Here is a 24,489-nt window from a genome sequence, read left to right as displayed (position 1 = left end):
GTTTCATTGGCAGGACACTTAGAAAATGTAACAGATTTACTAAGGAGACGCCTACACTCCGCTTGTCCGTCCTCTTTTAGAACACTACTGCGCGGTTTGGGTCCTTACCAGATAGGATTGACAAAGTACATCGAAAAAGTTCAAAGAAGGGCAGCACATTATGTTTTATCGCGAAATAGGGGAGAGAGTGTCACTGAAATGATACAGGATTTGGGGTGCACATTACTAAAACAAAAGTGTTTTTCGTTGCTACGGAATCTTCTCACGAAATTCCTATCACCAACTTTCTCATACGCGTGGGCAAACATTTTTCTGTCACTGACCTACATAGGGTGAAATGATAACCGTGATAAAATAAAAGAAATCAGAGCTGGTAAGGAAATATATAAGTGTTCGTTCTTTCCGTGCAAAAGAAAGGCAGCACATTTTGTTTTATCGCGAAACAGGGGAGAGAGTATCACTAAAATGATACAGGATTTGGAGTGTACATCTTTGAACCAAAGGCGTTTTTCGTTGCGGTGGAGTCTTCTCACGAAATTCCAATCACCAACTTTCTCCTACGAATGGGCAAACATTTTGCTGTGACGGACCTACAGAGGGAGAAACGATCACCATGACAAAATAAGAGAAACCAGAGCTCGTACGGAAAGATACAGGTGTTCGTTCTTTCCGCGTGCTATACGTGATTGGAATAATAGAGAATTGTGGAGGTGGTTCGATGAACCCTGTGCCAGGCACTTAAATGTGATTTGCAGAGTATCCATGTAGACGTAGAGATAGAAGATCTTGCGATATGGGCTGCTGAAATTCACTTCCTTGAAACATCCTTTAGGGAAAAGGTACACTATTCCACATTCTGAGAAATTGATCAGTCTCACTCCCTTGCACACACACATAGATAGACACACACACACACACACACACACACACACACACACACACACACACACACACAATGACACTGTTGACGGAGCCACGCCCTCACCTCTGTCTACGGTGTTTTATCAATGTCAAAGTGTCCGCCCCCGGTAGTTGAGTGGTCTCCGGCACGGTAGCTCAGCGTGTTCGGTCAGAGGGTTAGCTGCCCTCTGTAATAAAAAAAACTGAGTGAATGGATCAATAACGGACTTCAAAGGGCGTCTGGGGACGTCCGCCACAAACAATTGCAACGAACTACACTCCTGGAAATTGAAATAAGAACACCGTGAATTCATTGTCCCAGGAAGGGGAAACTTTATTGACGCATTCCTGGGGTCAGATACATCACATGATCACACTGACAGAACCACAGGCACATAGACACAGGCAACAGCGCATGCACAATGTCGGCACTAGTACAGTGTATATCCACCTTTCGCAGCAATGCAGGCTGCTATTCTCCCATGGAGACGATCGTAGAGATGCTGGATGTAGTCCTGTGGAACGGCTTGCCATGCCATTTCCACCTGGCGCCTCAGTTGGACCAGCGTTCGTGCTGGACGTGCAGACCGCGTGAGACGACGCTTCATCCAGTCCCAAACATGCTCAATGGGGGACAGATCCGGAGATCTTGCCGGCCAGGGTAGTTGACTTACACCTTCTAGAGCACGTTGGGTGGCACGGGATACATGCGGACGTGCATTGTCCTGTTGGAACAGCAAGTTCCCTTGCCGGTCTAGGAATGGTAGAACGATGGGTTCGATGACGGTTTGGATGTACCGTGAACTATTCAGTGTCCCCTCGACGATCACCAGTGGTGTACGGCCAGTGTAGGAGATCGCTCCCCACACCATGATGCCGGGTGTTGGCCCTGTGTGCCTCGGTCGTATGCAGTCCTGATTGTGGCGCTCACCTGCACGGCGCCAAACACGCATACGACCATCATTGGCACCAAGGCAGAAGCGACTCTCATCGCTGAAGACGACACGTCTCCATTCGTCCCTCCATTCACGCCTGTCGCGACACCACTGGAGGCGGGCTGCACGATGTTGGGACGTGAGCGGAAGACGGCCAAACGGTGTGCGGGACCGTAGCCCAGCTTCATGAAGACGGTTGCGAATGGTCCTCGCCGATACCCCAGGAGCAACAGTGTCCCTAATTTGCTGGGAAGTGGCGGTGCGGTCCCCTACGGCACTGCGTAGGATCCTACGGTCTTGGCGTGCATCCGTGCGTCGCTGCGGTCCGATCCCAGGTCGACGGGCACATGCACCTTCCGCCGACCACTGGCGACAACATCGATGTACTGTGGAGACCTCACGCCCCACGTGTTGAGCAATTCGGCGGTACGTCCACCCGGCCTCCCGCATGCCCACTATACGCCCTCGCTCAAAGTCCGTCAACTGCACATACGGTTCACGTCCACGCTGTCGCGGCATGCTACCAGTGTTAAAGACTGCGATGGAGCTCCGTATGCCACGGCAAACTGGCTGACACTGACGGCGGCGGTGCACAAATGCTGCGCAGCTAGCGCCATTCGACGGCCAACACCGCGGTTCCTGGTGTGTCCGCTGTGCCGTGCGTGTGATCATTGCTTGTACAGCCCTCTCGCAGTGTCCGGAGCAAGTATGGTGTGTCTGACACACCGGTGTCAATGTGTTCTTTTTTCCTTTTCCAGGAGTGTATTACGAACAAAATGAGGTTACAAAAAAAAAAAAGTAAAAAAGTGGTCATCGCGACAGAATGTCAGTCCTAAGGGTTCGGGTTCCATTCCCGGCACGGTTGGAGATTTTATACACTTAAGGAATGGGTGTTGTGTTGTCCAAATCATCGTCATTTCATCCCCATCGACGCACAAATCGCCGAAGTGGCGTCAAATCGAAAGACTTGCACCCAGCGAACGGTCTACCCGACGGGAGGCCATAGTCACACGACATTCATTTATCATTGTCAAAGTGAAGTCCTCGAAGGTCTTCCTTAAGTTTTGTCCATAAACGGATGAAAATCGAATGGGCTAATTCGGGACTGTATGGAGGATGATCGATGACAGTGAACCCAAGGAAGGTGTCGCAGCGCTCCTGCAAGGTTTGGCACTGGCTTTCTGAAGGAGAGGGTGCTCCATGTGTCAACGAAATTTTCGAATTCATGCTTTTAGTATTCTGAGGGCCTCGCAGTATGTTACAGAGTTTGTAGTAGTGCCCTAAGGCACCAATTCCAAATGCACCAAACCTTGAACACGTCAGAACACTACGAGCATGACTTAGCCTGCTGATGGCATGGTCTTTAACTTTTCTGGCGTCGGTGACCCATTGTGGTGGAACACCATTAATGCTCTCAGGTTTTAGGGATCAAAATGGTGAAACCAGCATTCATCACCTGTCACATTACTGACGTCGATAAAATCTTCACCACACACAGCGTTCATTCTTCGACGGATTTAAATTGGAGGCACAGTTTTGTGCGGTTTGTAACTCGATTACAGTACACTGCTTCTCATGCATCAACGTAGATACGTTACACACCACACTGCTACACACCACAATTTGGAGACCTCCAGCGCCATATGTTTGCAACTTGCGCCAGCGAACATTTGACGTCAACACTAATATTCAGCAGCAGCTTAAGTGATGTACTAAAACGTTTTCTTTTTCTCTTTGTGCATAGGTCATAGCCCTAGTAGAACTGTCTGTCCAGAGGACAACACCTATGTTACTAATGTGAGCCGGCCGCGGTGGTCTAGCGGTTCTAGGCGCGCAGTCCGGAACCGCGCGACTGCTACGGTCGCAGGTTCGAATCCTGCCTCGGGCATGGATGTGAGTGATGTCCTTAGGTTAGTTAGGTTTAAGTAGTTCTAAGTTCTAGGGGACTGATGACCACAGATTTTAAGTCCCATAGTGCTCAGAGCCATTTGAACCATTTTTTACTAATGTGAGGAAACCCAGTATGATTTGGTTTCGTCTTATTCACATTCATCTAAACATGTTTCGACTTCATTTTGACTCAGTAATAGTGTCTCCTCTGAATCAATTAAGCTGAGCATGCCTGTATTCCGTACCTTCAAGCCATTTTACACACACAGACACACACACACACACACACACACACACACACACACACACACACATGAAGGTATAATAGGTATAAGTGCAGATATTTCTATTGGTCAGTGACGACCGCGCGGGATTAGCCGAGCGGTACCGGCACGGTAGCTCAGCGTGTTGGGTCAGAGGGCTGAGTGCTCTCTAGATTAAAAAAAAACTGCGTCAAGGAATCAACTTGAACGGGTGTCTTGTGACGTCCGCCCAGACCAAACGCAACGAACTATATCGAACAAAATAAAAAAAAAGCGGTCTAAGGCGCAGCAGTCGTGGTGTGTGTGGCTGGTCCCGGTGGAGGTTCGAGTCCGTCCTCGGGCATGGGTGTGTGTGTTTGTCCTTAAGATAATTTATGTTAAGTAGTGTGTAAGCTTAGGGACTGAAGACCTTACCAGTTAAGTCCCATAAGATTTCACACACATTTGAACAGTTTTTGGTCAGTGAGGACGGTGTACTGAAGAACATTACATCAGTATTTGCTTCATTTAGAGACTAATAATTATAACTATTACAAGTCATATGGCTTTAGATCGGTCAGTACATCCAAGTCTATGTGGCAAGAGCAAGCCGTTAATGCTTATTTTCCCTTGGGCAGCAGATCAGGTGTTGAAGTGTGAATGCGTGGACGCAAAAAGGGTAGTCTATACTGCGAGGCGTCGTTCATTTTGCGGCTCGGGTATGGCCACGCAGAAAACATCAGATCGTGAAGTATGCGAAGTGCTTGTGGGAAGGCTGATAGAGAAATAACAACCAACATAATAACGGTACCAGATATAAAAATATCTGCAGTTATAGGCGTTAAACCCTGTCTATACTAAGTGGCCAAAAGTCATGGGAATACACGTGAACAAGATTCGCTCTCTGGCTGCTGAACCGGGAGCACTGTGCACTTGTCTCTTTACAGTCGTGGTAAAAATGGGTTTCTGTCGCCCCCATATTTAACTCGTCCGCGATTTGACTCATAGTAGAGCGCCGAGCGCCCTGTGTGTCTCTGATGGTTATTATCAGTATTACCTATACATGTCTTATCTAACTTCTTTTACTGTGTTTAGTTAATGTGACTTCTGTATCACAAAGCTCTTTGATACAGCAACTATTAAATGGTTTATTCATTATTTATGTCAAATTATGACAATATTATTGTATATGAATGTAATTTTAAAAATTATGGTGTGTAAAAGAATGGAAATGTTACTGTGGTGTCACCGCCAGACACCACACTTGCTAGGTGGCAGCCGCGGTCCGTTAGTATACGTCGGACCCGCGTGTCACCACTATCAGTGATTGCAGACCGAGCGCAGCCACATGGCAGGTCTAGAGAGACTCCCTAGCACTCGCCCCAGTTGTACAGCAGACTTTGCTAGCGATGGTTCACTGTCTACATACGCCCTCATCTGCCGAGGCGACAGTTTAGAATAGCCTTCAGCACGTCATTTGCTACGACCTAGCAAGGCTCCATATTCAGTTACTATTCTGAACAGATGATATTGTGACTCACGTACCGTCAAGAGCGACATTCTTCTTTAACGGATTAAAGTTAAGTATGAAACTAATTACGTCTAATTTCTGAATTCTCATTCCTTGTCATGTTCCAGACCTCACGTCAGTATAGTTCTTCCCTCCTCACGCCAGCCTGCGTGAGCTAAAACGCGTGCATTTCGGCCTCCTCTAGTAACACGGTGTTGGCACTTCTGCCAACTACAACAGTTACAACTTTACTTGCAGCAGTGGTTCATGCATAGAAGGTTTGTAATCATGTAAAACTTGAAGGTAAGTCCCTCCACAATGAAAAAATACTTGGATTGAATAGAAAAGGTGGATCTGTCGGTTGAATAGCAAGGCTCTTATGTGGTACGATTAATCGCTGACTAGCAGGCAAAGTGTTAGCATCGTGTCAACAGAACGAGGCAAGAAGACCAGCAAGATTGTGTAACATACCCTCGGATGTGAAAGTAATTTGGATTATTATTTATGACATACTTTGGCTAGCTCTGTACTACGAAAATCTGGCTCTAAGAAGAAAACTTTCAAACTTTTTTACACAGCAAGAGGAATGGATAATTTTACCGCATTTTTAAAAATAGACACAGGAGATCGACAGTGCCATCACCTTCATCTCAAACAATCAGTCGAGTACTGTGTAATTGCAAGAACCAGTTATGCAGTTTCTTTTTCAATCATTAGTTTGTGTGTTTTTTTTAATTTATGTGCAGCATCCGTATTTTAGTCTTTTACGTAGAAAGGGTCCTACCCCTAGTGCTACGATATTTCCGAGTAACCTGTTTTTCTGAGCTGAAAAGTCGTTCCAGTAAACTTTCGCTACAGTTAAAAATCTTTGTGGAGTAGTAAATTTCATAACTATTTAGGGATCACAAGTTTGGAAGTACTTCACGTATTTTTCATAAAAAAAGTTAAAGTTTCACCAAAGTACAGTTTCCAACAACAGATTTAAAGCGGTCAGCTTAAAGATTATTGTTATTGTAATCTCAGCACTGTATGACAGCTACCTGCGAAACCGTGATGATTCATAGCAGTTAAGGGCCGACATAAGGATTAGTTATTGTGGAGCTCTGGAAGTAACAGCTTTTATAATTTCATGTGTATATAGACAACAGTGTTTCTCATATTGTGTTGTGACTAAAATGTTCAGCCACGATAGTTTAGTTTTTAAGTCCCTGTACTAAGAGTTGGGCCAGATTCGAATTTCATGTTACTACTACAGCTTCAATGAAGTGCGTTTGTCAGTTCTCTAACATTTGTGAATTTTAGTTTCTAGGTCCCCATAATAAGTGATGGACTAGATTCGAGTTTCATGTTACTGCTACAGTATCAATGAAGTGCACTTGTCAGTTTTCTAACATTTGTATGCTATAATAAGCAACTGGCTACAGTATGCGAACTATACCTGATCCAGGTACCACATGTTCCATTTGAGCTAAAGAGTATGAGGAAGTTAATGCTCCTTGAGAATACAAATAATAATCATGGTAGAGAATGTAATTAGCTTACCTGAAAACCATTTCAATGACAGAATTTTCCAATAATTAAGCTGATAAAAAACTTCTTGGCCAAGTTAATATTGCCCCACCATTAGTAATTACTTACATACAATAAGCAATAGCTTTATGCTTTAATATACTGATAGTAATTATTATTGAGAGCCAGTTGTTCCAAAAAATGTCAATATTCTTTCTTTGTTGTTCATGTCAAACTATCGTTACGATGCTTGATAAATTGCCTTCCTGCATCATCTCTGCTTGCAAAACGTAGGAAAGTCAATCCCAGTAGCTAACTTTATGATCTGTACTTTGCACAACTTTGCCTAATTAAAAGGGCCCATTTATTTCTCGTCATTACATTTTACTTTATTACTAATGGAACTTTCGTACGATTCCTATTTGTTCTGCTACTGCTGCCTTTCACTAGAAATCTTTACAGAAACGAAAATATTTTCTCTCCCTTTGGCTATGAAAATTTGGACAAAACCTCATGGGACTTGTTTTCGCTCTGCTCACGCCTTTACAAAAACGTATCAAATGTTAATCATATGATAAAATAGTCCTTTCTGCGTGCTGTAATTTCCAGAATTAGTCGTTTCGATATATTGAACCTTTTCTGAGATACGACGATTTTTACGACCACTTCATTCCCGACGGGCAGGAAAGGTTCGTACGCGCTGCGAGCGACCCGTCGCGGATACAGCAACCAATATCTCAAGAATGAAAAGATATATCATTCCGGTCTCAGGTTTAAATACAATTATATGTATTGGATACATTTCATACGAAATAATGTTTGGCCTTAAATGAACTATACGGAAAGTCTACACAATGCGATTTTACCTCTGCAAATTGTAAAAAAAGTTCGTGCAGCCATATACTCAACTTCTTGCAGCACAGTAACTATGATGAATAACGAAAATAAATTCAGACCTTTATCGTTTAAAGATATCAAGCTATAGATTGCGGAAGTATCAAATTTTTTCACCGAATAGTTTTCTTAAAAACGGATGTTAAGTAATTCATAGCTGCCGTCGCGTCCAATCCACTGCTTTGCCGAGAAGACACGTGGCTGTCGCTCTCTGTCGCGCGTGCTGCAATGACGAGATTCGAACACGTTTGAATTCAAACGTCGGCAGTTGCAGCGGGAGACAGGCAGCGACACAGATGTCGCTCACGTAGGACACTTCCGTAACTACACCTGCCGTTGTGTTCTGTCGCCCGAAGCTGTCGCGCGCTGTCGCTCGCTTCTGTCGCTCACGTAGGACACGGCTTTAGCCATCGCCATTTGTTAAAGGGTGCTTCTCCACCACTTTGTACTCAATGCGCTCAACCTTTGACGGTTTTTTAACCCCTTACGTTCTCGTTTGCGTTTGCCGTCTGCGTTATAGGCCTTCTTAGCGAACGATGCGCGAGCTATCGACCGCGCTTTAGGCTCGTTTCACACTGGGACACTTGTGACGGTCACTAGTGACTGTGGCGAACACTCCTGGGTCACTGGTGTCCCACACTGCAGCTGTTGCCATCTGATTAGTTGGTGAAATGGACTCGAGCGAGGAGGAACTGTTGTTAGTACTTGTAATGAGGAGGAGGAGGAGGAGGAGAATGAAGACAAAACGTTCATTACACATACATCCACTGCTACGTGATCGGCTGGAGAAAGGATTGTATTACACCCTTTATGGCGATCTGAGACAATCTGAGAAGTTTTTTCAGTATTTTCGAATGTCAAAAACTTCATTTGATGAACTACTAGAAGATGTGAAAGAAGCAATCACAGGAAAAGACACTATACTAAGGAAGGCTATCTCACCAGAGGAAAAACTTGCTCTTACATTAAGGTAGGTACTGTAGTATTATTTTATTTTATTGAAAGCACATTTTACAGATTTTAACTGGTATTAATATACATTACAAAATATTGTAAAACTTTCACTGATAGTTTTAAGTTCATTGTTTCTCTGCCTGTGCTGTTGAAAAGTATATTAAGTACTCGTCACTGTACCCGGAGGCCGCTGGTGAGCACACACCTGGTAACTGATCGGACAACCTCGACTGTCCTCCAGAGTAGCCTTGAACTGTTCCATGATATGCACGGTCGTGATGCGGATCCCCCGTAGCGTAATTTGGTACCGGCGCAAATCCTATTTGGGACGAAGAGGAAGCAGAAGCGCTGTAATATTGTTGGGCATTAATAATGACATTCATCAAATCTGATTTCACTTTCAGTCTTGCAAGACTGGGTAATTTTTTTAATTCAGGTACTAAAGACTGCATAAACAAGCTATCTTCGTCGGCTTGCTGTGATGAATTGTCTTTTCTGACGTACTTTTCCTTCAAAATGTTATATAGGATATCTTCTTCTTCAAGACTCTTCTTTTCACGTGGCCTTTTTTGCCGTCGCTCAGCAGTTTTTTCACGTGCCTCCTGCTCTAAATTTTCTCCTTCATCAAACTCATTTCTGTCTTCATCATCATCATTGTCAATACTAGAAGTAGTGTTCTTACAGTCAGTTGTTAGGAATCGCAGCTGATCGAAGTAGATATACTCCTTCCTACCAGTTGCTGCAGAACCACAATTTTCTGTTTTTTGCCTTAATAACTCTCTGGTATAACTGGCCCTTAAGCTCTTCCATTTCGTTTGAAGGATTGTCCCTGCAACAAACAAAAACCACCATAGTATTGTGATATCTAATATATAAAAATGAATGTTTGTTTGGTTTTGTTCGTATTTTATGCGCAGCCGTACCGTTCATCCGATTGCGATGAAACTTTGTCACTTGCGCGAAAGTTATAGGCATAGTACAATTATTAACATTTATTAAAGTTATAGTTGCCGGGTGTTTCAGCTGGTTATCTATAATGTCTACGTGTGCGTGCGTGTGTATGCTTGTGTGTAACCTGCATAATTTTGTAGTTTTGCTCCATATGCTTTATCTTTTTTTTACAGGTACTTGGGGGCCGGATCATCCATGATGGACTTACATTTTCAGTACAGAATTGGAGTATCAACTATCTCGTATATTATACGAGACGTTTGTTCTGCCATATGGCGTGAAATGAAGTCAAAATGTTTTCCCGACCTCTCGAAAGATCTGTGGCTTGCCTCAGCTGATGGATTCCATAAGAGGGCCAACTTTCCTCATTGTGTGGGTGCAGTGGACGGGAAGCACATCAGAATTGTAAAACCCACTTCCAGTGGTTCACTCTACTATAATTATAAGAACTATTTTTCCATTCTGTTGTTAGCTTTTTTTAATTGGACGTACAAATTCTTATTTATAGACGTTGGGGCATATGGGAAATCGTCCGACTCAAATGTGTTTCGTAATACAGTGTTAAATAATAAACTACAAGATGGTACGCTAGATTTACCTGCACCAAAATAACTGTCATTATCGTTTGAAAGACCTATGCCATTCATGTTAGTAGGAGATGAAGGTTTCGGATTGTCAAAATTCATTTTGCGCCCTTATGGTGGAAAGTATTTAGACATTAAAAAACGTGTGTTCAACTATAGACTGTGCAGAGCTAGAAGGTAGATCGAGTGTACTTTTGGAATTCTTGCAAACAAGTGGCGCATTTTCTATCGACCACTGGATGTTAAATTAGATTTGGCAGAGTCTATTGTGAAGCCATGTTGCCTCCTCCATAACTTTGTGCGTGTTCGTGATGGAATACAGTTTGAGGATACGTTAACTATTCAGGGATTGCAGGACATGTCACCTTGCTTGGTCCGTGGAGGAAATATTGCGAACGGTATCAGAGAAGATTTCGCAAACTACTTCATCAGCCCTGAAGGCGAAGTGCCATGGCAGCTGCAAAAAATCTAAGTGCTGAAATGTCATGTGAACATTAATGTCGTTAGGCCTTAATGTTCATTGGAATTGTATTTGAAATGTGCAGTGTTCAATTATTACCATGTTAACTGTAACAAACCATGCTGTTGCGTTCACTGAACTGATTAAAACTTGCAATTAAAATTATAATTACAATGCACTTTTTTGTATTACAGTTGTGTGTACCTAACTGAACAGAACCCAAGCACGAGCACTGTTCTCATTCGGGTGTCAAAAACATGTAAGTCAATAGCATTATGGTAAATAAATAAAATTCATTATTATAGTAATAACATAAGCGTAAATTATTGTTGTTTTGAATAATATTTTAACTGTATTTTTCGACCATAAGGCGGAGCGCCTTATTAGACTACGAAAAGACGTACCCTTAATTTTGTTATGAAAATGTTGAAATAAAACTATTTATTTTATTTTACTTTCATTCACCCTGTAGGAGTGAGTACATGGTTTCTGCGCTCATCCATTTTGTCCATTCTTCTCGCATTGAGACTGCATAACAGTACACTTGCTATTGGTAAGTAAAAGAAAAGGGGTGAGGGATAGCATTCTCCTTGTAGGTTATTAACCTCCTAGCCTCGTACAGGGGTAGAAAATATATTTCGCTATTCTTGTGGTCCGAAAAATACGGTATTAAAGTGAAAAAAGAATATAGAACTTACCAATTTTGTTTCTTTCATCTATGCTCTTTTCATCGAAATCAGGCACAAACTTCGTAATAATTTCTTGCCACGCTTTCATTTTCATGACTTTGTTACTGTAGTCATCGCTTTTCATATCCCAAATAACGGGACGACTTTCCACTTCACTTATAAAATCTTCTGCGTTGATGAACTCTAAACTCATGGCTGCACTGTGTGGAGAACCACTGGGCTCAGCAACGGCTGCCTGTCTGTTGGCAACTCTGCACTGCTGTGTCTGTGATCGGTGTCCCAGTGTGAACACCCCAATACAGGCTGATGCATGTCCGGCGGTGACCGCAGCGAACACAGTGTCGGTGTCCGTCACATGTGGCGAGGGTGAGTGACTGCTAGGTCACCGTGACTCGGTGACTCAGTGCAGTGTACCGGTGTGAATGCTCCAATTCAAACGAATGTATCTCTATCAGTGACCGTCACCGGTGACCGTCACAAGTGTCCCAGTGTGAAACGAGCCTTACTCTTTATCCGTCGTAGCAATATGGCGAAGGCCATTTAAATTTTAATTCAGGATCTCCGTAACTACATGGCATGTATTATAGATCTTTCTCCCCATCCCTGATATTAGGTGTCTTCTCTTTCATCGTTTGGGATTAACGTGTAGTCGTTTTTAACTCCTCTCCTTGTCTTCGTGTTCTTCAGTTCTGACATGGGCTCGTATGACCTGAGTTGATTTTGCTCTCTAAAACAGACCAAACCACAATAAACTGGTTACACAGTATCTGTTCTCAATACACTACTGGTCATTAAAATTGCTACACCACTAAGATGAGGTGGTACAGACGCGAAATTTAACCGACAGGAAGAAGATACTGTGATATGCAAATGATCAGCTTTTCAGAGCATTCACACAAGGTTGGCGCCAGTGGCTACACCTACAACGTGCTGCCATGAGGAAAGTTTCCAACCGATTTCTCATACACAAACAGCAGCTGACCAGCGTTGCCTGGTGAAACATTGTTGTGATGCCTCGTGTAAGGAGGAGAAGTGCGTACCATCACCTTTCCGACTTTGATAAGGGTTGGATTGTAGCCTATCGCGATTGCAGTTTATTGTATCGCAACATTGCCGCTCGCGTTGGTCGGGATCCAATGACTGTTAGCAGAATATGGAATGGGTGGGTTCAGAAGGGTAATACGGAACGCCATGCGGGATCCCAAAGGCCTCGTATCACTAGCAGTCGAGATGACAGGCATCTTATCCGCATGGCTGTAACACATCATGCAGCCACGTCTCGATCGCTGAGTCAACAAATGGGGACTTTTGCAAGACAACAACCATCTGCCCGAACAGTTCGATGACGTTTGCAGCAGCATGGACTATCAGCTCGGAGAGCGTGCTGCGGTTACCCTAGACGCTACATCACAGACAGTAGCGCCTGCGATGGTTACTGAACGATGAACTTGGGTGCACCAAAGGCAAAACGTCATTTTTTCGGATGAATCCAGGTTCTGTTTACAGCAACAAGATGGTCGCGTCGGTGTTTGGCGACATCTTGGTGAACGCACATTGCAAGTGTGTACTCGTCATCGCCATACTGGTGCATCACCCGGCGTGATGGTATGGGGTGCCACTGGTTACAGATCTCGGTCACCTCTTGTTCGCGTTGGCGTCACTTTGAACAGTGGACGTTACATTTCAGATGTGTTACGACCAGTGGCTCTATCCTTCATTCGATCCCTGCGAAACCCTACGTTTCAGCAGGATAATGCACGACAGCATATTGCGTGTCCTGTACGGGCCTTTCTGGATACAGAAAATGTTCGACTGCTGCCCTGACCAGCAAATTCTCCAGATCTCTCTCCAATTGAAAACGTTTGGTCAATGGTGGCCGAGCTACTGGCTGGTCACAATACGCCAGTCACTACTCTTGATGAACTGTGATATGGTGTTGAAGCTCCATGGGCAGCTGTACCTGTACACGCCATCCGAGCTCTGTTTGACTCAATGCCCAGGCGTATCAAGGCCGTTATTACGGCCAGAGGTGGTTGTTCTGGGTACTGATTTCTCAGGATTTATGCACCCAGATTGCGTGAAAGTGCAATCACATGTCAGTTCTAGTATAATATATTTGTCCAATGAATGCCCGTTTCTTCTTGGTGTATCAATTTTAATGGCCAGTAGTGTATGTTAACCTGTCACACACAAATATGTCTCATAGAAATTCTTGTTGCACATGCGTTATTTCTAGAACGTCAGTAAAGGTTGTACTGAGACAATATGCAGTTCCAGGGATCCATATTTAAAATTTTTGGAAAAAAATTGGTGTACAATTTGTTGAAAACTTTATTTGAACATTATGATAAAATTTTCTAAGTTGTTGGATGTTTTCAGGGCTTTGGATGAAGTGTAAGGTTTAAGTAATGAAAGTAGTCTGGTTTCATTGCTCAACTATATTTATAAATTATTTTGTACAAAAATATTCATCAACATGTTGTTTCGACGGTGGTGGGCTGGAACGGGGCTGAGGGACGCCGGAAGTTAGCCGTGGTAGCCGTGACCGTAGCCGTAGCCGAGGCCGTGGCCGTAGGCGCCGTAGGCGAGCCCGTGGCCGTAGCCCAGGCCGAGCGCGGGGGCGGCGGCGTAGGCGAGGTGGGCGACGGCGGCGTCGCGGGCGCGCGTCTGCGCCACGGCGGCCAGGTGGGCGCCGCGGGCGGCCGCCACGGCGGGCGTGTCCAGCAGGTAGCCGCCGGGCCCCACGGCCACGGGCGCGGGACCGTAGGCCGCGTAGCCCGCGTGCACGCCGCCGTAGGCCAGCGCGGGCGCCGCCGCCACCAGACCGTGGGCGCCGCCCAGGTAGCCCGGCTTGGCCGCGGCGGCGGCCAGCACGGCGCTCAGAACCTGCGAAACCACACACACCTGTGAGGGGCGGAGGCTCCGCTGGAGGCTGAGGTGCTGCTGCGTCGCTGACTGTTCACAAGTTACTACTGCAGTGGCCAAATGTAAGGCTAAAGGTGTAAGTAGGCTGTTTAGGTTTTTTTATTGGTAACGCCACGTAGCGCTCTGTATTAAAATCTCTGGCTGTGCTGTGGGCAGACTGTGGCTGGTTGGCATTGTTGTAATATTCGCTATTGTAGTGTTGGACAGTTGGATCTGAACAGTGCGTAACGTTGCGGAGATGGAGGTGAGCCGCCAGCAGTGGTGGATGTGGGCAGAGAGATGGCGGAGTTTTGAGAGCGGATGATTTGCACGTGTGTCCATCAGAGACAGTAAATTTGTAATACTGGATATCATGAACTGATATATATATATATTATGACTTTTGAACAGTATTAAGGTAAATACATTGTTTGTTCTCTACCAAAATCTTCCATTTGATAACTATACCTATCAGTAGTTAGTGCCTTCAGTAGTTACAATCTTTTATTTAGCTGGCAGTATTGCCGCTCGCTCTATTGCAGTGGTTCGAGTAACGAAGATTTTTGTGAGGTAAGTGATTCATGAAAGCTATAGGTCATTGTTACTCAGGGCCATTCTTTTGTAGGGATTATTGAAAGTCAGATTGCGTTTTGCTAAAAATATTGTGTGTCAGTTTAGTGTTGACCAGAACAAGTAAAGAGAGAAATGTCTGAGTACGTTCAGTTCTGCTCAGCTGTTTGAAAATCAAATAACGTAAGAGGTTTATCAGCACAGTAATTCACTAATTTTTTTAAGGGGACGTTTCAATGGAAAAGTGTTATTCATATTGTATATAAACAACGATCTGGAAGAGCAGTTGAACGGAATGGACAGTCTCGAAAGGAGGATACAAGATGAACATCAACAAAAAACAAAGCGAGGATAATGGAATGTAGTAGTATTAAATCAGACGATGCTGAGGTAATTAGATTAGGAATTGAGACTCTTAAAGTAGTAGACGAGTTTTGCTATTTGGAGAGCAAAATAACTGATGATGGTCGAAGTAGAGAGGATATAAAATGTAGACTGGAAATAGCAAAGAAAGCGTTTCTCAAGAAGAGAAATTTGTTAACATCGAGTATAGGTTTAAGTGTCAGGAAGTCGTTTCTGAAAGTATTTGTATGGAGTGTAGGCATGTATGGAAGTGAAACATGGACGACAAATAGTTTAGACAAGAAGAGAATAGAAGCTTTCGAAATGTGGTGCTGCAGAAGAATGCTGAAGATTAGATGGGTAGATCACATAACTAATGAGGAGGTATTGAACATAATTGGGGAGAACATGAGTTTGTGGCACAACTTGACTAGAAGAAGGGATCGGTTGGTAGGACATGTTCTGAGGCATCAAGGGATCACCAATTTAGTATTGGAGGGCAGCGTGGAGGGTAAGAATCGTAGAGGGAGACCAAGGGATCAAAACACTAAGCAGATTCAGAAGGATGTAGGCTGCAGTAGTTACTCAGAGATGAAGATCCTTGCACAGGATAGGGTAGCACTGAGAGCTGCATCAGACCAGTCTCTGAACTGAAGACCATGACAACAACAACAACAACAACAACACATAAATAACCTACTAGTTCACGTAAAAGCTCCATGAGTCTGTTCTCAAAGGCTGCTGCGTGCAGACTGTTAAAGAAAAGTGTCACATATTTCTGCAGGAGATACTACCGGCCAAAACTAGAAGAAAAGTTCTTGTGACGATTTGTCTGGAAACCAATTTCTGTTGGGATATGGAGCGTTGAAGATCACAGCCTGCGTTTTATTTACAGGTGCGGCACTTTTCATAAGAGATAACTTAATAAGTTTTCGCTATACACACGAGTAGGCACATGCAAATCTTCGAGGTATCAAGGTTTCTCAGAACAGTCCCGGTCAGACGAGTGTGTTAAAAGGGCCACTTCCGCGACGGGGAGGTGTGCCAAACCAGGAGCGAACCTACCAACGACGAAGGTTTGTGTGCCGCCAAGCCTGGTTGTCGATTTTTAGGTGGTTTTCCGCACATCCGAGTCGGTCAATACTGGGATTGTAACCAATCCCCACCTCAGTTATGTGATTTGCAGATATTTAGAAAACTTCCGCTTACTTTCACACGAATAACACTACACGCAGTCAGATGGTTATACTGAAACGTCCTCATAGAACAATTTATACATGACTGTGCTTTAACTGACACACATTAATTTTAGCGCAACGCAATCTGGCTATCAAAAATCCCTACAAAAGAATGGCCCAGACAAACATTAAACTATACCTTTCACCAATCACTTACCTCACAACAATCTTCGTTACTCGAACTACTGCAATACGGCGAGTGCCACTACTGCCAGATAAATAAAAGATTCAAACTACGGAAGGCACTAACTACTGATAGGGATAGTTAGCAAATGAAAGATTTTAATAGAGAACAAACAATGTATTTACCTTAATAGTCATAATATATATAGCAGTTCATGACAAATTACAAAACTCCGCCATCTCTCTCCCCACATAACTCCGCCATCTCTCTCCCCACATCCACCACTGCTGGCAGCTCACCTCCAACTGCGCAACGCTACGCGCTGTTCACATCCAGCTGCCGCTGCCCAACACTACAATGGCAGACAACAATGCAAACTAGCCGCAGACTGCACACAGCACAGCCAGTGATTTTCATACCGAGCGCTACGTAACGTTGCCAATAAGAAAACATAAACAGCCTACTTGCATAAAGAAAACATAAACAGCCTACTTACATATTCCATCCCAGGGGGTAACGGGGCAGCGGCAGGAAAGGCATCCGCTCACCCCTTAAGGAACCATGACAAACGCGATAATAACAATGCTGATCCTACGCCTATGTGGGGTAAGGGCACAAGGAAAAGACCAAGATTACTTCAGTAAGAATGTATGAGCAGGAACTTTCGGTGCCAGACTCATGTGGCCACACTCTTTACCAAACAGAGTAGCAGGTGTCGTGTATCACTGACTCCTTCCCGGTAAATTACCAGTGTTTTTGGAACACGGTATCCTTGCAGTAACACAACTATTGTGACATGTTTGCACCACTCCTTTTTCTACAGTTCGTGCCTCACTGCAACTTTTACTGGGACATGAACTGGACAAGGAAATCCAACAGCATGTCCTGCCTATTCTCTGGACCTGAATCCGTTGGGTTTCTGGCTATGGAAGCGTTTAAAGGTATTGTGCATGCCCAATCCTTCGACAGTGTTCAACACGTTACAGGAATGTATGACCAAAGCCTGTGACCCAGTATAAATGGAGCCAGCTGTATTTTGAAGGAGTTCATGACTCACTTCGAAGAATGGCAAAAGGATGTGTGAGATTACTTGGGAAACACATGTAGCATTGCCTGTATTTCTTACTTCTACTTAACAGGCAGAGTGACCCATATTTGTACAGGTATCAGTTCAGGGTCACATAATTACCGCAATTTGTCTTCTAGTTTTGATCTGTGTTTCCTCACAAGGCTAGAAAACCATAGCGAAATGGAGAAAGACCTGCGGAGGATCGATACAAGGTACAGATTCTGCCTGTCGATCTTCGCCGTAAATAAATCTAACGCACTGTGCATAAATACGCGGAAAGACCCGTTATTTTATGATTACATGGTGGCCGAACAGTCTTTGGAAGCAGTCACACACATTAAATAATAGGAAGTACTGGCACTGAGCGATTGGCAGTGGAACAGCCTCATAAAACTAATCGTAGAAGAATCAGATGCCAGACTGTAGTTCATTCGAAGAATCCATAAGACCTGTAGGCCACTCTCGAACGATGTGACCTACAAAACACTCGTTCGATCGATGCCTGAGTACTGCTCGTCAGTCTGGGAACCTCACTATACAGGACTGATGACTGCAGTGGAGAAGATCCGAAGAAGTGGAGCATTTCGTCACAGGTTCATTTAGAAATCAGCACAAAGTCGAGGAGATGTTCTTCAGTGACAGACGCACAAGCGTGTGTTCTCAGAGGAGTCACGCAAAATGTTGCACTTCTCTACGTATATTTAGCGAAAGTACCATGAAGTCAAGAATAAAGCGATTCGAACTCTCTTGGAGTCTTACCAAAAATCGTTCCTCCAGCGCAGCATCATTTGCGACTGGAAAAGGTGGGGGGGGGGGGGGGGGGCGGGGGGGAGTAACACAAAGTGTTTTCAGCCACACACTATGAGGTTTCTTGTGGAGTACTGACGTAGGTGTCACTGTTCTCACCACAAATCGTCGCGCACATTTTGTGGCTTTACATCGTCATACTGCAAATGACATTAAATTTGTTTGTAAGTTATCAATTCCTCAGAAGAGTGGGACGCCAGAAGGTCTGAAGGTGGGTAGCAGAACGCGGTCATTCCTACAGGTAGTCATGTGCAGGCGTCATGTGATGCAGCAAGTGTTACGCTAGCGGAGCCGAGTGGAGTGACGGTCCCTGATGACCGTGGAAACATTGGTTGGAGTTACTAATGAGACGTTGGAACATACTTGAAATAGGATTTGATAATAAATGTAAAACAAACAACGTAACGGTCACGGAGATGGAACAAAGGATAAATCTCGTTATAAATTTCCTGTACTAATTCTGTTTTCAGTTAACCGAAACATAAAAGTCTTTTTAAACAGTCCACAACATGCTGTCGAGTTGGAAATATCCGATGATGGCACGAAGGTTATCGAAACTCTGATGCTGAAATTCAGTACGTTGGGATGTCAGTCTTTGTTCGGTTTGAATATGGACAACATTGGTTATCATTTATCAAGATATCGTTGTTACACTGTTTCGTATAGTAGTTAACACAGGAGATAGGGTATCTGAAGTTATGCTACATCACGAGTCATTTCTGTGTAATTTATATGGCTGGAGTGATCTTAGGTAGTCATGAGAATTTTCTACGACTTCTATATTTCAAGAACGCAGTTCATTTGATTGGCTCTAATAAAGATCAGACAATAATTAAAGATGAGTGCCCCACAATCAACTACTCTTTTCCTAATGTAGTTCTTTTTTTGTCAATAATCGTTATTACTTCAAGAGGCAAGTATTGACAAATGAAGTATTACCCGTCTTGTCGATACCGGACCGACCCCAGCAAGGAATTTAGCACTTCATGCCTACCGTTTAACAGTTCTAAATAGTCTTGCGATTTTTACCGAGGGGAATATGAACTATGACATCCCAATAACGTAGATGCACTCCTATATATGTATGCGTATAAGAAAAGAATACGGTAGTTTCATCTAATTTCTTTTTAATTCAGTCTTATGGGCAGTGAACAGAAATCACATGAAGAAGTTCGAAATCATTGTGAAGTGTTGCGCCGTAGCTCGGGGTTTTTTTTTTTTTTCTTAATACGAGGGTCGGAACTTAAAAAGTGGCAACTATTTATTCACAACCGAAACAAGAGTTTCATGTTTTTAGCTGTTACTGTCCTTCAAAGTAGTCACCAGCGTTGTGTACAACCTGTTGCCAGCGATGTGTAAGGCGTAGTATACCATCAGCAGAACCTGTTCTGTTGATGGTGCGAATGGAGCGGTCTACTGTCTGTCGAATCTCTGGAACAGTTCTGAAGGGAATGCCAAGAAGTGGCTCCTTCATCTACGGAATCAAATCAAAGTCACAAAGACTAAGTCCGGGGAGTATGGTGGATGGTACAGTGCTTTCCAGTCCCATCGGCCGAAGAGAACAGCCACAGCTTGCGCTGTATGGGCCTCGCATTGTCGTTGCAAAATGATGGGTAGGTTGCGCAGAAAGTGTTGCCACTTCTTTCGCAAATCTGGTCGAAGGTGAGGCTCCAAAAACGAAAAGTTATACTGTGCATCGACGGTCTGCCGTGGAGGAACGTAATGCGTTAGGATAACACCATCGCAGTCGTACACGAGAATCACCATAACTTTCACCATACTGGGGTCTGACGCACTTTCGACTTAATCGGCGACCCATAATGACGCCATTAGTTGGATTGGCGTTTGAGTTTTGGCTCGTACGATGTGGTCCACGTCTCATCCAGTGCTACAATACGGCGTAAGAGAGCCTCTGCTTCGCGCTCATAGCGCTCCAAGTGCGTCTGAGCAGCGTCCATTTCTGCATTTCCGTCAAGTCATGCGGAACCCATCGTGATGCAATTTTTCGGATGCCCAGGCGTTCCTTCAGGATGCGAAGCACAGTCGTATGCGCTAATCCGGTTTCGTGGACGAGCTCAAGAATCGTATGGCGTCCACTAACGGGGCAACAGCATGCACTTCTTCTTCAGAGACGCTAGGACGACTTGCCCGATGCATGTCTGCCACAGTTTGCCGACCTTCGTTGAAGGTTTTTACCCAACGGGCCACTGTTCTGTACGGCAATGCCGATTCCCCGCACGCCTCTTGCAGGCCTCGATGACTCTGTCGTGCTGTACGACCTCTGGCACATTCCATCTTGATCCAACTCCTTTTTTCCTGTTTGGAAAACATAGTGACAATCGTTACGTTGGACCGCTCGCTCACAAGTGACTGTGTTTCCCTCGATTGTGCGCACGCCAGTGACGTGGGACGAGCGAGCCCATTTGCTCGGAGGTAAGGAAGATATCTCAACAACGTGTGCTATCAGTAGATTCCATTGCATACTGTCTCCACAGCAGTGTTGGCACAATTTAAGTTCCAACCTCCGTACAATACGCCGTTAATTGAACAAGCTGTAGGTACCATGGAATTTCGCTAGTGTTTTGTTGGGGATCAAACTAAGAACCTACTATCCTATTTTTCGCTGCTGATCTCTGTACCATGAATTAGTTCCGTTATTTAAACAGTCATGGTCGTGGCAGTCGATTACTTTCCTCTGCGGTGCACTCTTATTCACCACATCGCTTGACAATAGGCAAGAAACGCTCTGCGGTTGGCGCTGCCAGTGTATCGGTACCCTGCGGTGTTCCAGTCTCAAGTGAACTCAGTGACATTTGTTTTCCGCCTTACGCAAGAGAACAGAGCAAGTTGTAGAATAATAACTTGAACAGTCTCATTACTGTGGGTAGAAACGCGCGTTTAACCGAGCATATCCACTAGTGACATCCCGTATCCGTGTTGCTTTTACAAAAATCCTTATCCTTGTGTCATGCAACGAAGTAATAACTAGGTTTTGCAACAGACCCGCGGTTTACTAGGGAGAACAAATGGGACGTTACAGACTGTGTCGTTTCGCCTTACTTTTGTCGTTTTCTTGACCTACAGGTAAACCATTTTAAATAATGTACACCACCTGATCAGAAGTATCCAGACACCTATTGGACATGAAAATGGGGTGTGTTCACCGTTCGTCTGTATGATGCACTGACCGCTAATGGGGACACTTCGAATGAGGTACCTAAGGTCTGTTGAGGTGTTCTTGAGCACCCTAAATCAGTGAAGGGACTGATGTTGGACGATAGGATCTGGAGCGAAGTCGATATTCCAGCCCATCCCAAAGTCGGTCCATTGGGTTCATATCGGAACATTGGACAGGTCAGTCCATTTCAGGACAAGCTCTAGGACGAGGCGTAATCCAGAGGCATGCTGTTGGTTTTGCAATTGGAGGTTCCAATGAGTATAGCATTCATGCACACCTGCTCAAGGCATCAAACAGGTAATCTTGTTAAGAAATTAATTTTACTGTGGGGAATCACCGCTGAACAGATTTTAGAGAATGAGTTTTCAAGACAGCTACGTAACTCGTTAAAGTGAATTCAAAAGCGGAATGTGGTGTTTGTGCGTGTGTGTGTGTGTGTGTGTGTGTGTGTGTGTGTGTGTGTGTGTGTGTGTGTGTAGATGTATGATACTCATGTAACTCACATAAGAAAGTGAAGTGGACAAAAAAGGTACGAAGAACCCTCCGCCGTCCTCTTGATCGTGACTTGCAGCGAGTTTGGCAGATGTGCGGATGTAACGTTAGTAGTGTCACCAAGATAAATGGGTAACGACCTGACAGAATTTTCTGTAACTGTGAACAACATGAACCTAAAAGACCGGTACACAGTATCACATTTGAATCAGATGTTTCCAGTTTACGGCTATAAGATAATGGCTGCGTAGTAATATCAAGCTTAGTGGACAACACTGTCTCTTACTGTAGTACGATTTAAGGTATAGCCGTCGAAAGCTTAAAGTTGGCACCTGACAGCTAGCGCGCTCGTGTACTTCCAACCGCAGTATAACAATAGGAGCCTGACATTGTCTGCTCCCATCGTGTTACCAGTTTGCTGTCGGGCATAGCATTGTGTGTGCCAGTTCTTTATAGGAGGTTTGTGTAAGGTTTCCTTTCACATGTCTTACGATGTTGATAAAAGTAGTCGACAGGAGGTAGAGCGAAGAAAAATAAAGAGATCTATACCATTTTATTATTTTTATATCAATTTTGTATGAGACAGAGACCTGAAACTTCATAGTTGTTACGAGTTAAGTACCGACAAAACAACAAAAATCTCTATTTCCCGAATCTTACGCATATCAAACGAAATGCTTGGGAGAGGTACGTTGCCGAGCGAGGTATTTTAGTAACATTAAAAATGTATTTCATTAATGAAATTTTTCTGGGTTTGAGGCTGCATTGTCATCTGTAAAATTCCGACGTTTCGGCGACTGTTGCAAGGCACCGTGCTGAGGGTGTATCACTAGCAATACACCCTGAGGAAGGCGCCTTGCAATAGTCGCAGAAACGTCGGAATTTTAGAGACGACAATGCGGCCTCAAACACAGAAGAATTTTATTGAGTGTGACTACGGAATCGGAAGCCTACGTTTACATGTATTTCATTAAGTTCAGTAGATTTCAAGATACGTCATGGTAGAATGTGATTTCACTCTGCAGCGGAGTGTGCGCTGATATAAAACTTCCTGGCAGATTAAAACTGTGTGCCCGACCGAGACTCGAACTCGGGACTTTTGCCTTCCGCGGGCAAGTGCTCTACCAACTGAGCTACCGAAGCACGGCTCACGCCCGGTCCTCACAGCTTTAGTTCTGCCAGTATCTCGTCTCCTACCTTCCAAACTTTACAGAAGCTCTCCTGCGAACCTTGCAGAACTAGCACACCTGAAAGAAAGGATACTGCGGAGACATGGCTTAGCCACAGCCTGGGGGATGTTTCCAGAATGAGATTTTCACTCTGCAGCGGAGTGTGCGCTGATATGAAACCGACCGTGACTCGACCTCGGGACCCGAGTTCGAGTCTCGGTCGGGCACACAGTTTTAATCTGGCAGGAAGCTTTACGTCATGGTATGTTTCCCGCCCAGGAAAATTTTATCCATTTCAAAACATAACATATTTTTGTATGTTTAGAGGCTATATAGACATGAAATGATCGTACGGCATTGTTCGGCCGCCGAAATTGTAAGTCCTTTGTAGCTTTCACCACTTCGGCGACTTGCGAGTCAACGACGATGAAAGACACACAACACCGAGTCATCTCGAGGCAGAGAAAACCCCTGACCCCGCCGGGAATCGAACCCGGGACCCCGTCCGCGGGATGCGAGAACGCTACCGCAAGACCACGGCCTCGGACTAGAGAAACCTGTACCGAGAACTTTGCACTTTTTAAGTGATTTTTGTGGCAGACAAAGACATCAAGGCGATTTTCTATAACCGCGGAGATTAGGGTGCTGTTGCGGCTGCCAACATACAGTACGTTTCGCGAAAGCATCGAAGGATTGGACCCTAAACGTCAGAAGTGAACAAATTTATACCAGAGAACAGGGGCCAATAGAAGACGCATCATCGTCTGTTGCGCAGCAGCGGCTGAGGGGCGAGCTGCGCCAACTCACCAGCAAGACCTTCATGGCAGATGTGGTGTTGGTGATCAGCTGCTATGAACTGTGCCCCAGCGTCGGCGGCGCGAGCTTTATATACTAGCGAGCGACGCCGTGAAAGTCTGCGGCGGCCTTCCGGCGGGGCTGGGCGTCGCTTCGCGAGCCTCCGCCACGCGCCTCGGACGCACGCGCGCACGCACGCTGCAGGGGCGGTTCCCGGTCCAGCCGACCGCCACTTTTTACTGCGCGCATTAAAAGCCACGCGGTCAGGTAACAGCGAATTCCA

General features: G+C 44.7%; 1 protein-coding gene across 1 annotated transcript; it reads right to left on the bottom strand.

The window, feature by feature from the left end:
• Positions 1-13,831: 13,831 nt before the first annotated feature.
• On the bottom strand, positions 13,832-24,259 carry LOC126177025 (cuticle protein 64-like). Its single transcript, XM_049924256.1, has 2 exons — positions 24,219-24,259; positions 13,832-14,404 (listed from the first exon to the last, which is right to left on the bottom strand). The coding sequence occupies exons 1-2, from the start codon at positions 24,231-24,233 to the stop codon at positions 14,045-14,047; spliced, it is 375 nt and encodes a 124-aa protein (XP_049780213.1). The 5' UTR covers positions 24,234-24,259; the 3' UTR covers positions 13,832-14,044.
• Between the last annotated feature and the right edge of the window lie 230 nt (positions 24,260-24,489).

This window comes from Schistocerca cancellata, chromosome 3 (genome assembly GCF_023864275.1).
Source record: "Schistocerca cancellata isolate TAMUIC-IGC-003103 chromosome 3, iqSchCanc2.1, whole genome shotgun sequence".
Taxonomy (NCBI): domain Eukaryota; kingdom Metazoa; phylum Arthropoda; class Insecta; order Orthoptera; family Acrididae; genus Schistocerca; species Schistocerca cancellata.
Note: the sequence above shows the minus strand (reverse complement) of the source record. Positions and strands in the feature narration are given on the sequence as shown.